The sequence below is a fragment of the Pinus tabuliformis genome, chromosome 4_2 (genome assembly GCF_031772625.1).
Source record: "Pinus tabuliformis cultivar Carrire ecotype Pingquan chromosome 4_2, CPIR1, whole genome shotgun sequence".
In the NCBI taxonomy this organism is placed as follows: domain Eukaryota; kingdom Viridiplantae; phylum Streptophyta; class Pinopsida; order Pinales; family Pinaceae; genus Pinus; species Pinus tabuliformis.
In genome coordinates this window covers 665,144,835-665,169,174 of record NC_142304.1, presented here as the reverse complement: position 1 = coordinate 665,169,174, position 24,340 = coordinate 665,144,835, and the positions used below count along the sequence as shown (strand labels likewise).

Here is a 24,340-nt window from a genome sequence, read left to right as displayed (position 1 = left end):
CTGATACCATGTCAGGCCAGGTTAGCTCAGAAATTAATGAGCGCAAAACAATTGAGTGATTTTATTCATTAGACTATTATTATTTATACATATACAAAACGGATCAGTTCATCTTCTAGATGACTCTCCAGCTTCACCTCATCCGTTTAGGATTAGGTGTCAACAGTTTTTCTTGAATAACCATGATGAGTCATCCTGCATTAATGTGAGTTCTAAAACTAAATTATAATAATTTTCCCCTATATATTAAAAAAATAGAATAAAATATTAAAATATTATAGAAAGCAATTTACTAAATATATTTCAAATATATTTTTAATTAAAACATCATTAAAAAACACTAATTTAAAAAAAAATTACTTATCCAATTTTAATGGTTTAAGATTAGAAAAAATTTAAAACATACTAAATTGATTTATACATCATAATAAATAAATAAAAATTCAATCCACACAAATCTACAATTTCTTTAAAAGATACTATACTTAATTCCAATCCAAAAAAGTAAAGCTAAAATAGTTAATAATAACCCACCTCTCAAGAACACGGGACATGAATAATATCTTTCAGCAAGTCTGGTTCACGATCTACACAAATTTTAATTTCAGCCGACCATTTATATAAAATAAAGTCAAATGACCGTCAAATTCCAAACCTACTGTAGAGTTTATCACAATGACCGTCAAATTCCAACCCTGGTGCAGAGTTTATCTCTTTTTGAAGGTTATTACATCAGGTTTTCCCACCTTCATCGCCTGCTGATCAGGTGGTGTCTTGCAGGTTCGCCCTGCATGCCCGTTTGGAGAGGATGTTATCTTGGATCCCACGGGTGCTTTTCCCTCAAGTGAATTTCGCCTAGGGCGACCACTTTCTGAATTGTTGACCACTGTAAGTGGCTGCTGCCTGTTTGAGATGGGTTGGCTCTGTCCACCAATAGATAATCTTCGCTCACCGCTACAGACAGGGGGTGATAATTCAACTTGAATTGTACATCTTTTTTCACCATGGATTCGATGCGAATGGAGCCCCAGTATCAGTTCCTGTATTTATTTCACCGTCTGTACGGTCATTTCCCAGACTGCTCCGACGGTTGCCATTTTGTTTGCCTATCGGCTCTCCCCTGAATCTACCAACTTGTCATCTTGGGTACCCACCCCAAAATTATAAATACCATCCTGTACCTCAAATTTGCTTATTCCAGGCGCTTCAAGGCTCCATCTACGATTTCGCACTGGCGTTTGGAGTTTGTGTTTGTCAATAAGTGGAGATTCTCTCGCATTCTGTAACTGTGCTACTTCTGCTTCTTTCCTCGCCAACGCCTTCTTCAAACTGTCTACCTGCTCTCTAAGCTCACGAACTTCTCCACTTTCTTTGTTCAAACGTGCAGCACCAAGTTCAACAGAGGACACCCGTTCAGCGAATTTAAGGGTGCTTATTGTCTCTCCATATGAATCCGGTTCAGGACTTATGTGAACAAACATCAGAGTCTTTGCCTTGCCCCCTAATGAATCCTGAAGCAATTGAGTCAATTTGCTATTTCGATATGGCACATGCGAATTCCTCTGTGCCAATGCTGCAATTACGTCTCCTAGAGATGAAAGGGACTTGTTTATGTATTGTGCCTCCTTCAAACGATCTCCAGTTACTTCAGATTTATCTACCCTCTCACTTCCAGCAAGATCTACCAAATTAAGGCAGCTATGAAGGTTACACCCAGAAACACGATCTGTACCTTGCACATGTACAGTCAACACACTGTGAGAACGACTGCTGCGGTCATTTAGTGCAGTATAGCTAACAGTGCGATTCTTTTTGCCTAAATTCATCAAATCCAAAACATCAGAAGTTGCTTTAACAGGCATAAGTATAGCATCCGGTACATTAAATCCCTTATGACCATTATTTCGAATATCTAATTTCTTGCTTGAGGTCAGTGCTCCGAGAAGATCCCTCACTTGTTCGTTGTATACCTCTATCATTTGGACGGAGACTTCATACACCATTAAATCTTTCCTCTTTTGAGACAACTCGAAGAGGTCACTGAGTGCTCTATAGTTGACTCCCATCTCTTTTTCAGAAGCACCTGTTGGACCGCTCATGGTGTGGGTTTTCCCAGATCCTGTTTGACCATATGCAAAAATGCAGACATTGTAACCATCCATTACAGATCGGATCAATGGCTGTGTATCCATGTAAATTTCTTCTTGTGTAGAAGATGGCCCAAAAACCTTATTAAAATTGAATATCCTCTGTACATCTTTGCCCATTTTGGATGTATTGACCAGGATGGATCCATCCTCTCCAATCAATTCCACTGCACTGTGGGCTTCAGATTGACCTCCAAAATGGGGTCGGATTCTGCAGTATACCCTTATGCTTCCTTTGAGTTCTTGAAGGTTATTATAAAGGATCTTGTTTTCTTCCAGAACTCTGTGATATCCACTAGCAGCATTACAAATTCCTGCGACCTGGTTATCAAGCAATTCAAAATGCTTTCGCCACTCTGCCTGAAACCCTTGTACATCTTCCCGTGCTCTGAGTAATAAGTCTCTTATGTCCTTGACTTCTTTTCTTTGTGCTTCCAAACGCATCTGATGTTCCTGACTTATATGCAAAGGTTTTGGATCCTGACTTTGAAAAGGTGAACAGTCACCATTTTTCTGGTGTGGAGAATCCAAAAGGAGTTGATTGTCTTGATCCTGGCTTTTCTGAATCAGGGGAAATTTGTATTGTTTATTTTCTGCAAAAATTGCAATGATAAGATTTATGAATGCTCGCATCGAGCCCGGTGCAGCAGTTTGTATGGCTTCAACAAGGTTCTGATCAACATTTTCCTTGTCATTTGTCATTTCTACAGCCATTTGTCTTTAGATTGAAAGATGTCACCGAGTCGTTTTTCTCCGTCATCCCTGTTTATAATTGATAGGTCTGGCAGAGTTTCAGTGTCCCTTACAGGCACACAAGGAGTTGAGCGTTGAAGGAAATTTCCTATGCTTCGTGGAATCACGGGGGACCTCAAAGGGCCTGCATATTTCCAAGAGCCGTTTCCTCCACACTGTTTCCATTCATAATAAGATTTCAGCGCCAATATACAGTCAACAATCTTTGTCGTAGAACCCGGCCGCAAGCTTTCCTGCTCTAAATGAGTAGCTTCAAAAGTAGTTAACTTCATCTCTTCAGCAGCTACGAGAAAATTCCTAACATTCTCAAAATATTGATAAGCAGATAAAGGCCGTCCTTCAGGAGGAAGTGATGAAACATGATTTGCAACGACCTTAGACACTGCGCCTGGCTGAACCTTGTTGATAAGATTACATAATATGATCCCATTTCTCAAGCAAAGACAAAACTCCTCCTCAGATGGCTCGCATGGAATATCTAGAGAACCAACCACGCTCTTTATCCATGCTGTAGCTTGAAACCTCCTATTAGCAGCTTCCTCTGCTTTCAGTGAAGCCAAACGACCTTGCGATCCACTACTTTCTGCGCTAGAAACCTGTAACTCCGTGGCACTCCTGAACATATCGTCGGACCTTCTCTGACAAAACGAACTTCTGGGAGGAGGATAGGGAGAAGTGCTGGAAAGCAATGAGGGAGGGACCCTGCTGGGAGTAGAATCTGGTTCAGCAAACTGGAGAGGCTTGGCCCTGAATAGAAAACTGAAAAACCGCAACTGGAGAGGCTTGGCCCTGAATGCGAACTCAATCAGTGCGGTTCAGCAAGTGGGTATGTACCATTTACTACAGATACAGCAACTCAAAATACTCGATGCTTTAGGTAACTTGTTTTCATTCGCAAAGAGGACTGTTTCCGGAATGGGTGCGAAAGGAGAGCTTATATGAGAATTTTAATGGGAATTTCCAATCCCAACGGTCAAGTCAAATGTTGAGCCTCAAACACATCCGAAGCCGACGAGAAGCCCAACGACCTTAGTCGCATAAACACGTCATAACTTCCCGTGGACCTACCTTGGCTCCGATAATGCAATCTTTTATAAGTGTAATGTTAATTTATTTAGCTTTAAAGAATAAGAACCAATCTTTTATAAGTGTGTATTGTTAATTTATTTAGCTTTAAAGAATAAGAAAGGAGTTGATTTGAGCATTGATTTTTAAATTTCTCAAATTGAATTTACAATTTTCATCAACACATAAGTCCGTATTTTTATTGAGATCACAGAGAAAATGGAAATATGCTATTGAAAATAAACTTTTTAATACTTTCCTAATTCTTTTTGTCACTTTTTCTAATATTTTGTCCATGAGATGGGAGCCCTTCACTAAATGTTGAATAAGAAAGAGGGTCTCCCAAAACAATTAAAGAACCTATTTCATTTTCTTTGTCTAATTGAATCTCCTATTAACAAACATAAACTTAGTTTCAGTTTGGTTGTTTATCATATATCCTAAACCCCATAAATACTCTGCAACTTTAACTTCTTTAAAACCATAAAAAACCTCTCTCTTTTGTCACCCCTCACTAACCTTATAAATTATTACAATATACTAACATATTTAAACATTTAATATATTTTATTTATCCCAAAAATTCTAATCTCAATATTAAATTACTATTATCTTTATAACAAACAACACCCCTTTGTTAACACGAATAACAGAGGAATTTAATTATATTATTTTTAAACTTCCCATGCTTACCAACTTTATCATTACATTGCATTTAATGACATGCCCCTTCAAGATATTATAATTCTACACCCTCTATATATGTTTTGTAAAAGAAATATTTAAAATAAAGTTTCAATTTTATACATTTATTATCTTAGGGTAATATTTATTTAAAACATGAAATCAATACATTTAAATTTAATTTAATTATATTAAAATTTGATTCATTTCAAATACTTAGTTGTAATATTATTAGTCCCTACCCAAAGGGCCTGGCAGGGACTATAGCAATCGATTTTCTGATAAGCATTAGTCTGACACTTAAATCAATGATTGTTTTTCTATTTTAATCGCAGTTCGTTTATATTAATGAAATGCTTTTTCTTTTTAACCAATGAGTGAAATCAAATATTTCTTTTTAACCAATTAAAGGATTCATCATCTTATTTGGCCTCATATCGAGGCCAAGGCAATTTAAAAGCAATTTAAATGAACCATTTTTCATTTGAAACTTAAACTAATGAGTAAAGACATCATATAAATGTTCATATGGATTATTGTTGGTCTAATGTTAACATTAATTCATAGACATTAAATATTTGTAACATATATCTTGGAGTTTCAATAAGATTGAGATATTATAATTTTTTATTTTAAATATGTGTTTTTGATGTGTCTAGAGAACTACTGTTGTGTCAAAATTGTGGTTTGCATGAGAACCATACCTGACAATTATTGACAATTGTTGTTTTCATGAGAACCCGATCTGGCAGGGAACACTGCTACACAACAATATTTCTGAAACTTCTGATTTGGCGATATTTCTAATTTGGCTCTTGGTTCAAATAGTCACAATTGCTTCAATGTTTGCTACACAATATTTTCATTTTTTCACTCTTGTTCATTCACTATTTTTGGATGGAATAGTGGCAATTGCTTCAATTACACTCGCAATTGCAGCAATGTTTTCTGGTGGTGATAACTTATGTTTTCTGGTGGCGACCACTTAAGAGCATGTTTTTTGGTGTCAAACACTTAAGAGCATGCAGGAATGATAGTTTAGCAACAACAGCTTCTTCTGTTGAGCCTGCAGGAATGATAGTTTAGCAACAATAGCGTCTTCTGTTGAACCTGCAGGAATGATAGTTTCACAACAATAGCTTCTTCTACTGAGCCTGCAGGAATGATAGTTTAGCAACAACAGCTTCTTTTGCTCAACCTATAGGAATGATTACAAGAATGATAGTTTAGCAACAACTTCTTCTGCTCTAATTAAAGGGTTTTGACAGCTTAGGCTTCAACTGGGGTTCAACTTGGCTTTTGGGTAAATTATCTTGACAACGTCTTCTTCTAATCCTTCTACTCTAATTGAAGGGTTTTGATAGCTCTGGCTTCAACTTTTTCTTACTCTTATTAAAGGGTTTTGGGTTTGACAACTTTGGCTTCAACTTCTTGACAGAAAAAATTAGAAATTTTTCCTATTTCTATACTAACTCTACTGCAATAACTAGAAAAAATTAGAAAATTTTTCTATTTCTATACTAAATCTACTGGAATAACTCTACTAGAATTTGTTTACCTAAAACAACACTTGCTTGTACACCTAGGTTGGCTTGTAAGGATATACACATCAGACAGAGGAAGGCGCCTAGTATCTTAATACATGCACCGCCTACCTATCAATTCTGCTTTTGATTTATCTTTGTTCCATTTTTATTTGCTTTGTAGACAGATTTTGTAGTGGATTGAATGTTTCATGATCCAGAAAACGCTGGAGGCCTTCATTATAATTATGAATTTCACCTAGTTATTGTATTTGCTTTTATTAGATGCGATTCTTGTGAGCAGCAGATAATGTTGATGGATTGGCATCATTTACCCAGGCGTCAAGATGCTTCAACGTACTCATAAAGGCAAAGTCGCATTCCTAACTCGTATCACCTAAAAAATAGTACAGGAAGTGGGGCAAGCCACCTCTGAATGTGCTCCGTGACGAAACACTTTCATTTCGTTTGGATAAATGAAAAATGGCAAGCTTGTTCAGTTCTTGCTCTCCTTTCACTCTCCGCTCATAGTGATCAGTTCTAGTGCTGCTTGCATTCTTATTAAGGAATTCAAACTCTGTCTACAAGAAATTGAAAGGGATTTTTAATTATTCAATTATCTAGTTCAAAATACTACAGGTCACTAGAAAACTACCCTCTGTTGAACTTTAGCACCCCCACTAGTTTGAGTGAGTCTCAGCAGTGAAAACACCACCAATCCCAACTGTTTCCGCAGAAGCAAGGGTATACAAACCAATTCCAAAAGCACTAGTAGCATTTGAATCAGCAGTTGCAACGCTAGTTTAAAATCCTTCAGTTGCAAATAGAATTCCTATTCGAAATCCTTGACTTGTTCCAAAATGACCTAACCTCTTTCTTTTCGAGACTCAGTTGATAGGTGCTTAGTTGATAGGCAGATTACTCTTACGTATACATGTCTTATTTTGCCTCTGCTGCTAGTGTTGGCTCTGTTGTTGGTGGTGTAGCTACTTTGACAGGTTCAACTGGATCAACTCAGTAAGCTGGTGAAAGGTTATAAGCCCGATCCAACCCCACTTTTTTTTTACCATTACCACATACACCACCTTTCGGTCTTAAAATTCCCATATATGCAAGTGTGGTACAACCAGCTGGGATTGTTGGCTAGTATGGTTGGACTGGGTAGCAAGGCCATCTTTCATTAGCGAGGTTGTTTCAATTGAATCTCGAGCACATACCGAACATTTAGTGTGGAGAGGGGATACATGGGCTGCATTCAAGCTACATGTGCCCACCCGCAAGCTTTATATTTTCTATATTTAACATAATGTTCCTTTATTTAACCACTTGCAAGTTTTACTTTTCTATTTTTTATTTATTTAATTTTTTATTTTTTATTAATTTATATGTCCAACAAGATGACAGACAAAGGAGTTTCCTAGGGACAGGAACCCCAAACAGCATTATCATGATATTTTACTCATTAAAAGAGATCATGATTTATGTAGCCATGCAGCATAGTCTTGGCGGTGTGACGCTGAAAGACGTCTATGATCTACTAGAACAATCATCATCGTCTGTAAGTGCTTTAATAATAACAACCTTCTTAACCATGTCAACAATTTTCAATGAATTTTTATTCAAGGATATTTGCAGCATGCTCTGTTGTAATCCATTTTTGTGTTTATGTAACAAATAGGTAGTAGAAGTGCACAGAAGACCACGAATCTGCTATTTGTTGCTCTTACAAGTGCCGGCTTAACATGAGTTGTTGCACCTATAACATGAGCTGACTTGGCTGTAGCTAGGATTTATGGTGGCGTCGTTTCCTTGAGTGCTTGTCAGGGCTTCAGACAGAGCTTAATTGGTCCCTTTCTTTCAATAGCCCGTTGTCAACGCAGTTCTATTACTATTGGAATGCTACTGGAAGGTACGTTAGGAAAACTGCTGGTTTTCTCAAGAAAGGATGTGGGTCCTGTTTATGCGTGCTTTGATGTTGTTGAAACTCTTACCTCGCCTGCTTTAGCAACCTTTGTTTATGCCTATGTGGGATCTACTAGTGTGGAAGTGCTTAGGCAACTCAATCCATTGGTTCTGGATCCGAAAATGGCTCTTAATTAATAGGCTCTAAGTTATCCAAATGGATATGGAACATAGAGGTTTGATGGCTCTCAAACTGCTTTGGGCGCTGCTTGTTAAGACTTAGTAGAAACTCAATTCACAGAATAATATACTGCCCCCACATTTGCTTCTTATGTACTCTCTCCCCTTACTCTTGCCTATACCTTTGTTGCATCTTATTGGCAAATGCTTGCTTACACTGGATTTGATGCTTATGGATAAACAAGATCACTAATTAGATCATCGACTAGATCAATAAGATAAGATACTGATGGCGGTTCTACTGCTTAAGCAACCAAATATACAGGCTCTGATACTCCCAATTTTCTCAGAGAATTTATCTAATCTTCAGAATATCAATCTACGCTACTGTAAAAGTTTGGAGGTGCTTCCAAATTCCATAGAGAATTTAAGGAATCTCCGAGAGATCAATTTGATGCGTTATAAAAGGTTGAAAGTTCTTCCAATTCTGGCACATTAACAGGTGCAAGGTAAACTTAAACGCAACAAATGGGACTCAAACTACTATGATTGGTACATTCACTTAAATTGGATAAACTAAATCTGTCGTTGGTGAATCTGGAACTTTATCCTAAAAGTGCGTACTAAACACGACAAGGACTTGTTGATTACAACTCCCCTTATTTAATTTAATAAAACTTAAAAATCTAACATTTATATAGATAACTAATAATAAAACTATTTATAAATTTATTATATCAATATTTCAATATTAATATTATATTTATAATATTTTTATGTATTTACAATATTTTCATATATATATATATAAATAACTTATAATAAAAATGGTATTGTATTAAATTGAAAGATTGTTATTTTAGTATAACTATTTGGAAACAATATAATTTAACAGTCAAAGTGTTGTGAACTTAAGCATATCATATATGTGGAAAGTTTCTAACCAAATATAAAACACAAGCAATGGTTTAAACAAAAATACTAATTGAGAGGACACATAAATATATGGTTATCTTTAATTATAATATTTTTATTATAATTATAATTATTTATATTTATATTTAAATTTATATATTATATATATATATATATATAGAAATCTCTATCAATTTAGTTATTATTCAATGTTGAATAATAAATGTCATATATATTTAGAGTTGAGATGGAAGGAGCTTGAGAAATTCTTGCAGTAGTTAGAGTTTCACTCTAGCCACTCAATCTTTGCACCGTTTGCATGGATTTTTTGTAGATCTCCCCATTCAATGGTGAATCTTTTCGATTTGATAAATAAATATGTTTCTTTAGCAACAATAGCGTCTTCTGTTGAACCTGCAGGAATGATAGTTTCGCAACAATAGCTTCTTCTACTGAGCCTGCAGGAATGATAGTTTAGCAACAACAGCTTCTTTTGCTCAACCTGTAGGAATGATTACAAGAATGATAGTTTAGCAACAACTTCTTCTGCTCTAATTAAAGGGTTTTGACAGCTTGGGCTTCAACTGGGGTTCAACTTGGCTTTTGGGTAAATTATCTTGACAATGTCTTCTTCTAATCCTTCTACTCTAATTAAAGGGTTTTGATAGCTCTGGCTTCAACTTTTTCTTACTCTTATTAAAGGGTTTTGGGTTTGACAACTTTGGCTTCAACTTCTTGACAGAAAAAATTAGAATTTTTTCCTATTTCTATACTAACTCTACTGCAATAACTAGAAAAAATTAGAAACTTTTCCTATTTCTATACTAAATCTACTGGAATAACACTACTAGAATTTGTTTACCTAAAACAACACTTGCCTGTACACCTAGGTTGGCTTGTAAGGATATACACATCAGACAGAGGAAGGCGCCTGGTATCTTAATACATGCACCGCCTACCTATCAATTCTGCTTTTGATTTATCTTTGTTCCATTTTTATTTATATTGTACACAGATTTTGTAGTGGATTGAATGTTTCATGATCCAGAAAACGCTGGAGACCTTCATTATAATTATGAATTTCACCTAGTTATTGTATTTGCTTTTATTAGATGTGATTCTTGTGAGCAGCAGATAATGTTGATGGATTGACATCATTTACCCAGGCGTCAAGATGCTTCAACGTACTCATAAAGGCAAAGTCGCATTCCTAACTCGTATCACCTAAAAAACAGTACAGGAAGTGGGGCAAGCCACCTCTGAATGTGCTCCGTGACGAAACACTTTCATTTCGTTTGGATAAATGAAAAATGGCGAGCTTGTTCAGTTCCTGCTCTCCTTTCACTCTCTGCTCATAGTGATCAGTTCTAGTGCTACTTGCATTCTTATTAAGGAATTCAAACTCTGTCTACAAGAAATTGAAAGTGATTTTTAATTATTCAATTATCTAGTTCAAAATACTACAGGTCACTAGAAAACTACCCTCTGTTGAACTTTAGCACCCCCACTAGTTTGAGTGAGTCTCAGCAGTGAAAACATCACCAATCCCATTTGTTTCCGCAGAAGCAAGGGTATACAAACCAATTCCAAAAGCACTAGTAGCATTTGAATCAGCAGTTGCAACGCTAGTTTAAAATCCTTCAGTTGCAAATAGGCTTCAGTCCCCAGCTTTGAGCCATAGGCTTCTTGATTTGAGCCTCCAAAATTCTTCTTCTGCCAGACACACCTTATGGAACTTTTGTTGCAACTGAGATTCTTTATCCAGCTCTTCTTTGGTAATTTCGGTAGTTTCTAGGTGGAGGTGTTGTTTTTCAAGTTCACTTTTAATTGTTTTTCTATCCACAACGGGGTTCGGCAAGGTCTTAACCCATCCTTTTAGAATTCTTTTAACTCTGCGCAATTTTCCCTCCCAAATAAAGAAGGGAGAGCCTTTGATTGGCTCTTTCCAGCAATCTTTGACCCATTGCATGAAATCTGTCTCTTTTGTCCATAGAGAGCTAAATCTGAAAGGGATAGGCCCCAGATCCTTAGCAGCCAGCAACTCTAAGCTGATGGGTTTGTGATCCGAAACACTACTATGTAGAATACACATTCTTGTCTCTAACCCCAGAAGCAGGAAAGAGCTTTGAACAAGGAACCTATCTAGTCTTGCTGCGATGTGGCATGGTCCAATTCTTTTATTTGACCATGTGAACGTGCCTGTAATCGGCTTTATATCTAGCAGATCCCAATCTTGCATGAAATCTTCTACCCGTTCTCTAGCCGGATCTTTCACTATACTCCCACCTCTTTTTTCTAATGAGAGAAGGGTGAGATTTAGGTCTCTGGCTATGATTAAGTTTTCCAAATTTTCTAGATCTTCCAGACTTTTGATGGATTCCCAGCATTTTCTTTTCTCACCTGCATTGTTAGGTGCATAAACATTGAAAAGACATATAATTTCCTTTGATTCTAGGTGCTGGATTTAAAAAAAAATCCAATGGGTATTCAGAGACTAAGAGATTAATGAGAACTTATTTGTGTTCCAGAGTGATCCAAGTCCTCCCGATGCTCCACGGGCAGAGATTGCATGCACTCCACTTTTATTCCCAAATTTTTTGCTTGTTTGGAGGAAAGTTGTGTCCTCCAATTTGGTCTTCTGGATGACAAGGATATCTGGGGCTTCTAGTCTTATTAGACTCTTCATTTCTTCTTCTTTAGTTGCGGTGCCCATTCCCCTACAATTCCAGGAGACTATCTTCATCATTTATTTTTTCCTTGTTGAGCTCCCTTGGAGCTCTAGGATTGGATCCTCGTCATCTTCGGGGTTTTTGCTAGAAGCTTCTCTAAAGTTGGCTAGCTGCCCTGGAGCTTGTCCTTACAGGTTTCTTGCTCTCTTTTTTCCTTTGCAAACTTACGTCCTCTTGTAGATCTTCTGGGAGATGACTGGGATTTGCCTATTTCCCCTTCCTCCTCCGATTCCTTGGACTCTTGGGTTCCCTCCACCTCTTCTCACATTTTCTCTGAAACATTTTTGATGGAGCGGGAGATTTTAGAGGGAGAATCCTCCTTGGTGGTTTCTGCCTCCTGGGTGATCATGATTTCAGATCCAAGAATCTCGAATTTGTTACCTTGGCTTTCCATGGACGGTTTCTGAGCAGGTCCCGCTTAAGGGGCTTTGGCGTTTCCATTTGCATTCTTCTTGTGGAAGGTTTTGGAGCGCTTTGCCTAGTTCCATCCTTATTCCTTTCCTTTTTCTTCCACCCCTTTGGACGGGCAGTCTCTGGCAAAATGTCCATAGACATGGCACTTCCGGCATTTGAATGGCAGCTGCTCATAGTCTAGTTTCTGTATATGAGTCCAGGGACCTACAACTATCTTGATGGCTTCTGGTAATCTGACCTCTAGATCTACCTCCACACAGATTCTGGCACAGTCATACTGGTCTTTACAATTGGCCTTGTCTATAAATTTTCCAAGGGTATTTCCGATGTGCTTCAAAGAATCCCAGTTCCAACAATGAACTGGGAGATTGGGGAGTCGCACCCACACCGGGACCGCTATCGGCATATCCACCGCCGGATCAAAGTCTTGTTTCCATTTATTTAAATATAGTCCTTGGGGGCCCATGAAGTAGGGGCCATTCCTGAAAATGAGATGTTTGTCTTCTTTTCCAGAGAATTCAAACAAAAAATATCCTCTCCCGAGGAAGTAAGAGGTTACCTTGTTTTGTATCAGAGGTGCCCAATTCCTGGCTACCCAGTTCTCGGTCATCTTCGAGGAAGGCCAAAGTCCTGTAAACTTTCCTACCAGAGCCCGATCTACCAGAGAAAGAGCTACTTGGATCGGTCCTTCTGGCGGTAGGGCGATCTCAGGGATATCTTCAAGCCGCTTCACAAACTTTGTCGCTTCCATGCATTTCTTCTTAGGCGGGGAGGCCAACAAAGATTTGAAGGTCTCTGTTGCGGATGGTGGAGAAGGAGGGGGAGTTGGCTCCTCCATGGAGAGCCAACAGGTCCAGCCAGGGCAGCCGCGGCCTGTAGCAGGTCCCTCGACAGACCCCCGCAGGCACAAAGCAGAGCCCTCCGCAAACTCCCTCGCAGGTACCTAGCAGATCCTTTCACGGACTCCCACGTAGGCTGAGAGTACGCGAAGCGCGGGCGCGCCCGCAAGCACAAATCACGTAGAAAGCGGATCTCGCAGGCTCAGAACTCTCAGCTCAGAGGTTGCAGAGCGCACAAAACCTAACTTACTAGGGGCACCCAATCAAGTTCATGTTGTTATTACCTAAATAGAGTTGTTATTTAATCATTTTATCATCTTTGTATGCATCTTAATTCAAAATTTTAACTTTTTATATTAAAACATTTACTATTGCACCTTTTTCATCTTTTAGTATGATTTTCCTTTACCTCTAAAAATATTTCTTCATATTTTGAAAAAATATGATTAGTCTAGATGCTTATTGAAAGTGAAGGATGATCCTATTATATCAATTAAAAGTACTACATTCTAAAACTAGTTTGATATAAATTTTGATGTGGATAATGATCATGTAAATTAAAGTCTGACCATAATGATATGCTACAAATCACATCATATTACTATGCCATTATAATAATAACTAATAATAATAGCTTTTAAGGAAACAATTGTAAGAAGAGGGCTACAAGGGAATCAAATCATGTTCTACATTAACATTATCCACACCAAACACTATATCAAACTAGTTTTAGGGTGTAAGACCTTAAATAAATGTAATAGTATCATAGTGATATGCCATAAATCCCACCATAGTGCTATGCCATTGTAATAACTAATTTTAAAATGTAAAAAAATAAAACAAAAACCAACAATAATCATATCATATCCTATGCCAAGTTATGTCTAGAAATTTAAGTTTTTATATGTTGATTGATGACACCTCAATTAAGCTAGTGGATGCAAAGTTGGATTATGAGTATGTAGTTTTCAAATGTGAAGCATGGTTTGAGTATGGTCATTTGGCAACCTTACCCAAAGAAAAAAATGGAATTAAGAAAGAACTCCAAACATTTGGGGAGAAATATAAGGAAGTGAAACCATTAACTTATGTGGTGGAAAGGCATGGAAAAGAACCATCACTTTATCGAGAGAAATTCATCTAGGATAAAAATAAATAAAAACAAAGAAGAAGCTCACAGAAATAATCTTGTAGAGGAAGTTGTGATCACAAAATTGGACAAGGTAGATCCATCTCATATTACTACTTTTGGAAAAAATAAAGAAAATGAATTCGAGTGAATAAGAAAAAAAAAACAAAAATATAACACTATAGTTAATAAGAATACAACAAGAAGTCTGTTAAAGTAGATTGGGTGAATGAGATCACGAATGTTAATGCAACCCACCTTAATTCAAATCCCACCTAACTTGGGTGTGTGATTGTGAATTTTCCATGAAAAAATGGGATTTATAATAATATCCCCATAAATTCAAGCTCATGTCTTGTGGGTGCAATTTTTTTTACTTATTAATTATCTGAGTTTAAAACAAAACAAACAACAAAACAAAAATTCAATAACTCACTCTATACAACAATCTCTATATCAAAATCAAGAAGATATCTTGAATTATGAAATAAATAAAAATATATTATACAAAAAAACCAATATATTATTTAATAAAAAAATAATAAATTTTAAAATTAAAACTTTAATAACTATTAATAAATAAAAATACATTATATAAATCCACTCATTACAAAATATGACTTAAGTAGAAACCATGAAAAATAATTAAATGCTTTCATTACCGATGAAAGATAACTCAATGAGATACATTACAAGAGCCGACCTTTGATAATAATGAGAAACACCTAGCCTCAGTTTAAACATCGGTTATGTCTGACCTATAAAAAAAAAAAAAATCTATTGTTTTTTTTTTTCTTATTATTTTAATTTTTTAATCATATAATTTTATATTATATGTAAATTTAGGTTTGGATAGAGTAAATATATGAGATAATATATAATTATATTTAAAAAAATAGATGAGCTTTTTCTTTCCCTTGGAAAAATCATAATTTTCATTATGTAAGAAAATTACATGTTGTATATGCATGATGCATATGCTATAAGTGAGCCATGGCCTGTCAAAAATGAATATTGTTCACTTGTATCAATTCAAAATTTGGTGGCTTGAGTCCACATAGGGAGACCCAGTTTCAAAAAATATTTTTCATATTGTTTTTCAATAAGAGTAAACTGTAGTAGAGTTCTGAGAAATAAACATATGTATATTTACAGATGGAGACTGTGAAAGCATGAGAAAAACCCTGTATCCAGGCTCCCATTGAACCTACTGTGTAGCTATGTCCATGAAGGGCCTGTGATAATACTGATAATGGGCCCCTTCCATCCGTTCCTAGATCATCCAATTGCGAGAAGGCCTGTCCGCAGCCTCTTTGGATAATCGATCATTAGTTACGTTCCTTTCCCTAAAAATGTGATGGCATATGAAAAAATCAAAATTTGAATAAAGTCGAAGAGCCTCATCCAATATATGTCTCAATGTGTAAGTATAGCATCTTGTTTTTTTGTTAAGCCAGTCACATACAACTTGTGTATCCCCAAACAGTTGCAATGCTCTACAATGTTTTTCCAATGCATATTGAATAATAAATTTAGCAGCGGATAGTTAAACAAAGTTGTTCGAGCCTCCTCCTAGGCCCATTTGTATATTGTAAAGATGGAGGTCAGAGAGATATAGGATGGATCCCTCCCCACACCTCCCCTCCTATGCGAAACCATCAAATAAATGCCAAGGAAGTGAGTGGTTAATGGATTTAGGTATAAGAGTGCGAGGCCGCGGGGAATTATCATCTTCCGAGATAAGAGTATAATCAGACAAGATCCGAGCAACAATTGAAGGCCAATGATGGGTTGCATTCAAGAATATGACTCTGTTGCATGCAATCCAAATGGCCCAGTCGATGAGAAGCGGAAGGTTGCGAAGTTTAGGTGGGACAACCCTTGTCCACCAGTTTATCCAGGCCTCCACGGGATTAGAGGACTGCCACCTAATCTTTGTAGAGGCTTTTGTAGTAATTGTCTGCCAGTGTTAATGAGTAGTTGTGCAATCTATGAACAGATGCGAGACAGGTTCCTCGTTGCTCTTGCAAAGAAAGCACCAAAAAGGGCCATTTTGGGCTCACTTGAGGAGGTTGTCCCCCATGGGGATTTTATTGTTAAGGATGGTCCACATGAGAAGTCTGCACCTTGGGGGTGCTTTGAGCTTCCACAAGTGCCTCCACCAATGTTCAATGACTTGTGGTCTTCGAGCATCAGCTAATACCAGGTAGCCCTCCTTGGGTGTGTAAGACCCAAATTTCGATAATGCCCAGATGATCTCGTCTTTGCCATCCCCTAATCGGATGTGGGCTGCAGTGAGAGCCCCAATGTAGTCCTTCTAGATCTACGCCCACTGCTGAGGAATATTTAAGTTGTGGGTTGATTTCCAACCTTGCTGGAAAAGGGTGTAGTGTTTAGAATCTCCTATGTGATTGATATGAGTGATATTCATTGTACTGAGATGATTTCTGATCTCAATAGGTAGTATGTGGCCATCCCCATAGCCGATCCAAGGGTCTTGTCCTATCCTAATAGGCCGAACCGGATTGGATTTTCCATGTGATGCCAACTGTGATGATGTCCAAGGATTTAAGAACAACCTTCCATATAATTGACATCCCAGAGGAGTATCTGTGTGGCTACCTTAACCAATCCATCACATTGAGAGGGGCAATGTATTTGGAGACCGCCACCTTGATCCATAAGCTATTAGAAGATATAAGTTTCCATCCAAGTTTTCATGCCAAGGTTGAGGAAAAGTCTTCCAATTTCTTGATGGCCCATCCACCCCATTTATTTGGAAGGTTGAGTGCATCCCATTTGACCCAAGCATAAATTATTCCTGTATGTTTTCCCTTCCAAAGGAATCTGCAACAAAGTGCCTGTATCCTTGAGAGTATACCTCTAGGGATCCATGCCAAGGACAACCAACAGACCGGTGCAGCCTCTAGAACGGTCTTGATGAGGATAAGTCTACTTGCCTTGGATAGATATTTGTAGTACCAGATATTGAGTCTTTTCTGCATCTTCACTATAACCCACGTCTAGTCTGTTATTTTGTATCCCAAGGCTTCAGCTTATATCCAAGGTATCTTAACCCATCCTCAAGTTTCAGCAGAGTGAACTGAAATCTTTGTAGGGAAAAGTGGATCTCATGTTGGTTGCATCTAGCTGTTATCAAGGTGGATTTACTGCAATTGACCATCATGCCTGTAGCCACTTGAAATAGGGAGAAAATGTTCTTTATGATGGTCAAGTCCCCTATGCCTCCATTGAGGAAAATTAAGACATAATCCACGAATAACAGGTGTGTTAAGATTCAGTCTTCTATGACTTTTATACCCTGCATTCTGCCCCTTCTGACCTCTGCTTTTATGAGTCTACTGAGCCCCTCCACTATTAGGAGGAATAGAAGAGGTGAGAGTGGACAACCCTGTCGAAGACCTCTTTCAGAATGAAAGAAAGGAGAGGCCGCACCATTAACCAAAGCACTGAATGGAGTGTTAGTGATACAGCCCATAATCCATTTAATGAAGACAAATGGGAACCCAAGGTGGGTTAAAAGCATTCTAATATACAACCAACAAACTCTGTCAAATTCCTTAGAGAGATCGACCTTGAGGATCATACCTTTGATTTTATTGTAATGCAATGAGTGCATAACTTCTTGGGTTGTTCCCATTGCTTCGTGGATTTGTCGGTCTTGAAGAAAGGCAAATTGCTTCTGTGAGATGTGGGTGGATAGAATGGGCCTTAAGTGGTTGGAAATGATTTTAGCCATGATCTTATAGATGTAGTTACAAAGAGAAATTTGTATGTAATCATCGAAGGAGTTTGGATTGTCAATCTTGGGGATGAGAGCAATGGAAGCAGCATCTTTCCATTAACTATGGAGGATTCATACATCTTTCCATTAACTCTGGAGTCTTCCACTATCTTGAGGAGTTCTGAGCCTAGAATCCCAAAAAATGCTATGTAGAATTCCACCATCCGGCCCAGGACTCTTATCTTTCTTAAACCATTTGAGGGTGGCTTCCATCTTTCCTTAGGAGACTTCCTTAGTTAGTTCCCTGCCTTCCTCCTACTCCACAAACCCTGGGAATAGTTGTGTCACTTGTATTATTTCGGAAAGGTTCACTATGGGCGGTGCTCTGTATATTTGCTTGAAGTGAGAGGATGCCAATGCTTCTAGCTGGGGGAAGGTGTTTACTGGGTGTCCCTGTTCATTTGAAAGCTTCCATATGGTGTTGATTTCCTTCCTCCCATTTGCGAATTTTTGATAAAACTTAGTGTTATCATCTCCCTCAAGCATCCAGATCGCTCTACTTCTCAACCTCCATGATTCTTCGTGATCCTTTAAGATTTCCCCTCTAGCAGCATATAGAGATGAGATTATATCCTTGTGTTTAGAGGAGCTGTACACCCCTCCCAAGTTATTCTCAAAGTCCGTAATTACTATTTCAGCCTCTCTGAGTGTAGGAATTTATAGGGTAAGTTCCTCAGACAGAACACCAAAGGACACCGCTCACACACAGATCACAGATCAATACACTAGTATTTTGACGTGGTTAAAACCCTCAAAGAGGGAAACAGTCCACGGCCTAAGCCAATGCGGCCACTTCAGGCAATTTATTAATAAAAGAATGAAATTTTACATAACCTTCTCTCATGAACAGTTAACCTACAAATGACCCTCCATGCCCTTTAAATAGAGATCATGGACCAATCGGGTGTTAAGCCACGGATCAAGTGTCGGTAACACCGAGGAGAGAATGAACCGTCGGATCACTACATATCGTGACCGTCGGATTGTAAGTTACAAAATGTACATAGTAAAGAAACACACTTTACCTAACTCTATACTAGACCAAGTTATACTTAACTATTTTCCTATGTGACGAAATATCCTAACATCCCCCCTTAAGAACAACTTGGGATAGGATTGAAGGATTTACAAATATGACACAATAGGAGAAGGAAGGAGGTACTAGAGCCTATCCCCCCTTAGTGACAACTTCTTGAACTCCAACCATAAATTGAAGTTTAGTGAACTTCGCCTCTGTGAGAGCCTTTGTAAAGATGTCTGCAACTTGATCATCTGTTGAAAAATATTTCACTTCAAGAACATGGTCATGGATGAGCTTTCTGATGAAGTGCATGTGCAGTTCAATGTGTTTGTTGCGCTGATGTTGGACTGGATCTTTGCATAGTTGAATGGCACTTTGATTATCACACCAAAGTGTAGTCGGATGTTGCTGCTGAAAGCCAAACTCTGACAGGATCTGACGAAGCCACAAGGCTTCCTTACTAGCTTCTACGGCACCACGATACTCTGCTTCTGTTGAAGAAAGAGAAATGGCACCTGGTTTCTTGCAAGCCCATGTAATAGGTCCTGAGCCAAGAGCGAACACATAACCTGCAGTAGACTTCCGATCATCAGGGTCACTAGCCCAATCGGAATCAGTGAAACCAACCAATAGAGGAGCTGCTTCAGAACTGTAATGAATCCCAAACTGAACTGTACCTCGAACATAACGAAGTATTCTTTTAGCTACTTTCCAATGATCCTCCATATCAGCGTGGCTCCCATTGCTAGATTCTACATACTTAAGTTCTTGAAATTTAGTCCTCCCTCCTGCAGTGGCCTGGAGACTATTTCCCAATTAACCAGAGGGATTCTCTTTTCATTTTGTTTGCCTCCTTTCCAGAGAAAATTTCTAATTAGCTCCTCCATCCTCTTAATGATTCCTACCGGCGCCAAAAGAACATAAAATTGAAAAAGCGACAGACTGCTTAGTATTGATTTGATGAGGACTGACTTTCCGACAATGTTGAGCCAGGATGATCCCCAGGCCTGCATTTTTCCCTTGAATTTTTCTATCTGGGGGTGCCAATCTTTTCTCATAGCCCTCTTATGAAAGATGGGCAATCCAAGGTACTTGAAGGAGGTCCAGGTTGATGAGGCTGCAAAGCCTAGACATATGGCTATGGCATTTGCATCAACAAATGATATATTCCAGCAGTAAACATGGCACTTACCCCTGTTTAGATCATTGCCCGATGCTTGACAATAGTCCTCCAATACTTCTTTGAATTTATTTGCAGACAATTGAGTTGCATTTCCTAGTAGCATGGTATCATCTGCGAAGAGGGTGTGGTTAATGCTCTTAATCCCTCCTGCTATGCACAGTCCATTTAATTCTTGATATTGTTGTTTCTTGTTTAGGTAGAAGCTGAGGACAGAGACTTGCAGCACAAAGAGAAGGGGTGAGAGGGGGCGCCCCTGCCTCAGCCCTATAGATGCTTTGAAGAAATCCGTTGCTCTGCCATTTACTAAGGGTGCAATCCAGGGTTCCGAAATACAAGCTTTGATCAACTTGATAAAATTTTGAATGAAGCCAAGCTTGTGCAATATAGCAAACAAAAAACTATGTTTTACACGATCAAAAGCATTTGCTAAGTCAAGTTTGATAACCATACCTTTTTCTTTTCGACGAAGACTAGAATGAATCGCCTCTTGGACCACGATAAAATTATCTACTAGTTGCCTGCCATGTATAAATCCACCTTGATTTTCCGGGATGATTTTGGGGAGGATTTTCTTCAACCTGTTTGCTATTACCTTGGTAATCACTTTATATCCAATGTTGCATAAGGATATAGGGTGAAATCTATTAAATGTGTTTGCCCCTTTTTCTTTAGGTATGAGGGCAAGGAACACTGAATTTGTGTAGCCTCCAATTTTCTGGCACCCTTGGGACTTCTGGATCATTTTGAAGAGTTCCATTTCAACTATCTGCCAACATGTTTGAAGAAACCTGGGCGTGAAACCATCTGGGCCCGGGGCTTTATCTGGCTCCATGGCAAAGAGGGCTTCCCTAACTTCATCTTTGGTGATTTTACATTCAAGAGCCTGGTTAACTTTAGCTGAGATGAGTTTAGGAACAACATCTAGCAGATTATCATTTTGGCTAGTCTCTACGCCTTCACTGTACATATTCTCAAAGTGAGTTAAAGCTGCCCTCTTAATGCTGCCAAAATCTTTTAAAGTGCAGTTATCTTTTTTAATTTCTGATATAGAGTTTCGGCATTTCCTGGCTTGGTCCTGCTTGTGGAAAAAAGAAGAGTTTCGGTCCCCAGCTTTGAGCCATAGGCTTCTTGATTTGAGCCTCCAAAATTCTTCTTCTGCCAGACACGCCTTATGGAACTTTTGTTGCAGCTGAGATTATTTATCCAGCTCTTCTTTGGTAATTTTGACAGTTTCTAGGTGGAGGTGTTGTTTTTCAAGTTCACTTTGAATTGTTTTTCTATCCACAGCGGGGTTCGGCAAGGTCTTAACCCATCCTTTTAGAATTCTTTTAACTCTGCGCAATTTTTCCTCCCAAATAAAGAAGGGAGAGCCTTTGATTGGCTCTTTCCAGCAATCTTTGACCCTTTGCATGAAATCTGTCTCTTTTGTCCATAGAGAGCTAAATCTGAAAGGGATAGGCCCCAGATCCTTAGCAGCCAGCAACTCTAGGCTGATGGGTTTGTGATCCGAAACACTACTATGTAGAATACACATTCTTGTCTCTAACCCCAGAAGCAAGAAAGAGCTTTGAACAAGGAACCTATCAAGTCTTGCTGCGATGTGGCCTGGTCCAATTCTTTTATTTGACCATGTGAACGTGCCTGTAATTGGCTTTATATCTATCAGATCCCAATCTTGCATGAAATCTTTTACCCGTTCTCTAGCCGAATCTCTGAAGGTTTTGGAGCGCTTTGCCTGGTTCCATCCTTCTTCCTTTCCCTTTTCTTCCACCCCTTTGGATGGGTAGTCTCTGGCAAAATTTCCATAGACATGGCACTTTCGGCATTTGAATGGCCACTGCTCATAGTCTACTTTATGTATATGAGTCCAGGGACCTACAACTATCTTGATGGCTTCCGGTAATCCGACCTCCAGATCTACCTCCACACGGATTCTGGCACAGTCATACTGGTCTTTACTATTGGCCTTGCCTATAAATTTTCCAAGGGTATTTCCGATGTGCTTCAAAGAATCCCAGTTCCAGCAATGAACTGGGAGATTGTGGAGTCGCACCCACACCGAGACCGTTGTCGACACATCCATCGTCGGATCAAAGTCTGGTGTCCATTTATTTAAATACAGTCCTTGGGGGGCCATGAAGTAGGGGCCATTCCTGAAAATGAGATCATTGTCTTCTTTTGCAGAGAATTCAAACAAAAAATATCCTCTCTCGAGGAAGTAAGAGGTTACCTTGTTTTGTATCAGAGGTGCCCAGTTCTTGGCTACCCAGTTCTCGGTCGTCTTCGGGGAAGGCCAAAGTCCTGTAAACTGTCCTACCAAAGCCCGATCTGTTAGAGAAAGAGCTACTTGGATCATTCCTTCTGGCGGTAGGGCGATCTCAGGAATATCTTCAAGCCGCTTCACAAACTTTGCCGCTTCCATGCATTTCTTCTTAGGCAGGGAGGCCAACAAAGATTTGAAGGCCTCTACTACAATGGTGGAGAAGGAGGGTGAGTTGGCTCCTCCATGGAGAGCCAACAGGTCCAGCCAGGGCAGCCGCGGCCTGTAGCAGGTCCCTCGACGGACCCCCGCAAGCACAAAGTAGAACCCTCCGCAAACTCCCTCGCACGTACCTAGAAGATCCTTTCATGGACTCCCAAGCAGGCTGAGAGCGCGCGAAGCACGAGCGCACCCGCAGGCACAAATCGTGCAGAAAGCTGATCTCGCAGGCTCAAAACCCTCAGCTCAGAGGTTGCAGAGCACACAAAACCTAACTTACCAGGGGCACCCAATCAAGTTCATGTTGTTATTACCTAAATAGAGTTGTTATTTAATCATTTTATCATGTTTATATGCATCTTAATTCAAAATTTTAACTTTTTATATTAAAACATTTACTATTGCACCTTTTTCATCTTTTAGTATGATTTTCCTTTAACTCTAAAAATATTTCTTCATATTTTGAAAAAATATGATTAGTGTAGATGCTTATTGAAAGTGAAGGATGATCCTATTATATCAATTAAAGGTACTACACTCTAAAACTAGTTTGATATAAATTTTGATGTGGATAATGATCATGTAAATTAAAGTCTCACCATAATGATATGCTACAAATCACATCATATTACTATGCCATTATAATAATAACTAATAATAATAGCTTTTAAGGAAATAATTGTAAGAAAAGGAGGGCTACAAGGGAATCAAATCATGTTCTACATTAAGATTATCCACACCAAACACTATATCAAACTAGTTTTAGGGTGTAAGACCTTAAATAAATTTAATAGTATCATAGTGATATGCCATAAATCCCACAATAGTGCTATGCCATTGTAATAATAAATTTTCGGGTAACAACTATGAGCAAAAGAGGGTCTACAACGCATGAAATTTATACTATCAACAAATTTAAGAGTGAGAGATAATGTTATTTAACATTCCTAGGAATTGCACTTAAAACTAATTTTAAAATGTAAAAAAATAAAACAAAAACCAACAATAATCATATCATATCCTATGCCAAGTTATGTCTAGAAATTTAAATTTTTTATATGTTGATTGATGACGCCTCAATTAAGCTAGTGGATGCAAAGTTGGATTATGAGTATGTAGTTTTCAAATGTGAAGCATGGTTTGAGTATGGTCATTTGACAACCTTACCCAAAGAAAAAAATGGAATTAAGAAAGAACTCCAAACATTTGGGGAGAAATATAAGGAAGTGAAACCATTAACTTATGTGGTGGAAAGGCATGGAAAAGAACCATCACTTTATCGAGAGAAATTCATCTAGGATAAAAATAAATAAAAACAAAGAAGAAGCTCATAGAAATAACCTTGTAGAGGAAGTTGTGATCACAAAATTGGACAAGGTAGATCCATCTCATATTACTCCTTTTGGAAAAAATAAAGAAAATGAATTCGAGTGAATAAGAAAAAAAAAACAAAAATATAACACTATAGTTAATAAGAATACAACAAGAAGTCTATTAAAGTAGATTGGGTGAATGAGATCACGAATGTTAATGCAACCCACCTTAATTCAAATCCCACCTAACTTGGGTGTT

At 38.2% G+C, this 24,340-nt stretch overlaps 1 protein-coding gene across 1 annotated transcript in view; it reads right to left on the bottom strand.

Annotated features, from left to right (window-relative positions):
• Window positions 1-707: 707 nt before the first annotated feature.
• LOC149171166 (uncharacterized) overlaps window positions 708-24,340 on the bottom strand; it is a 62,314-nt gene continuing 38,681 nt past the window's right edge. Inside the window, exons 2-7 of the mRNA XM_089425863.1 lie at window positions 22,520-22,832; window positions 21,983-22,291; window positions 21,078-21,364; window positions 2,962-3,689; window positions 1,182-2,773; window positions 708-1,040 (exon numbers count right to left, since the gene is read on the bottom strand). Of these exons, the coding sequence (XP_089281989.1) occupies window positions 708-1,040; window positions 1,182-2,773; window positions 2,962-3,689; window positions 21,078-21,364; window positions 21,983-22,291; window positions 22,520-22,832 (3,562 nt within the window). The remainder of the gene's footprint in view (window positions 1,041-1,181; window positions 2,774-2,961; window positions 3,690-21,077; window positions 21,365-21,982; window positions 22,292-22,519; window positions 22,833-24,340) is intronic.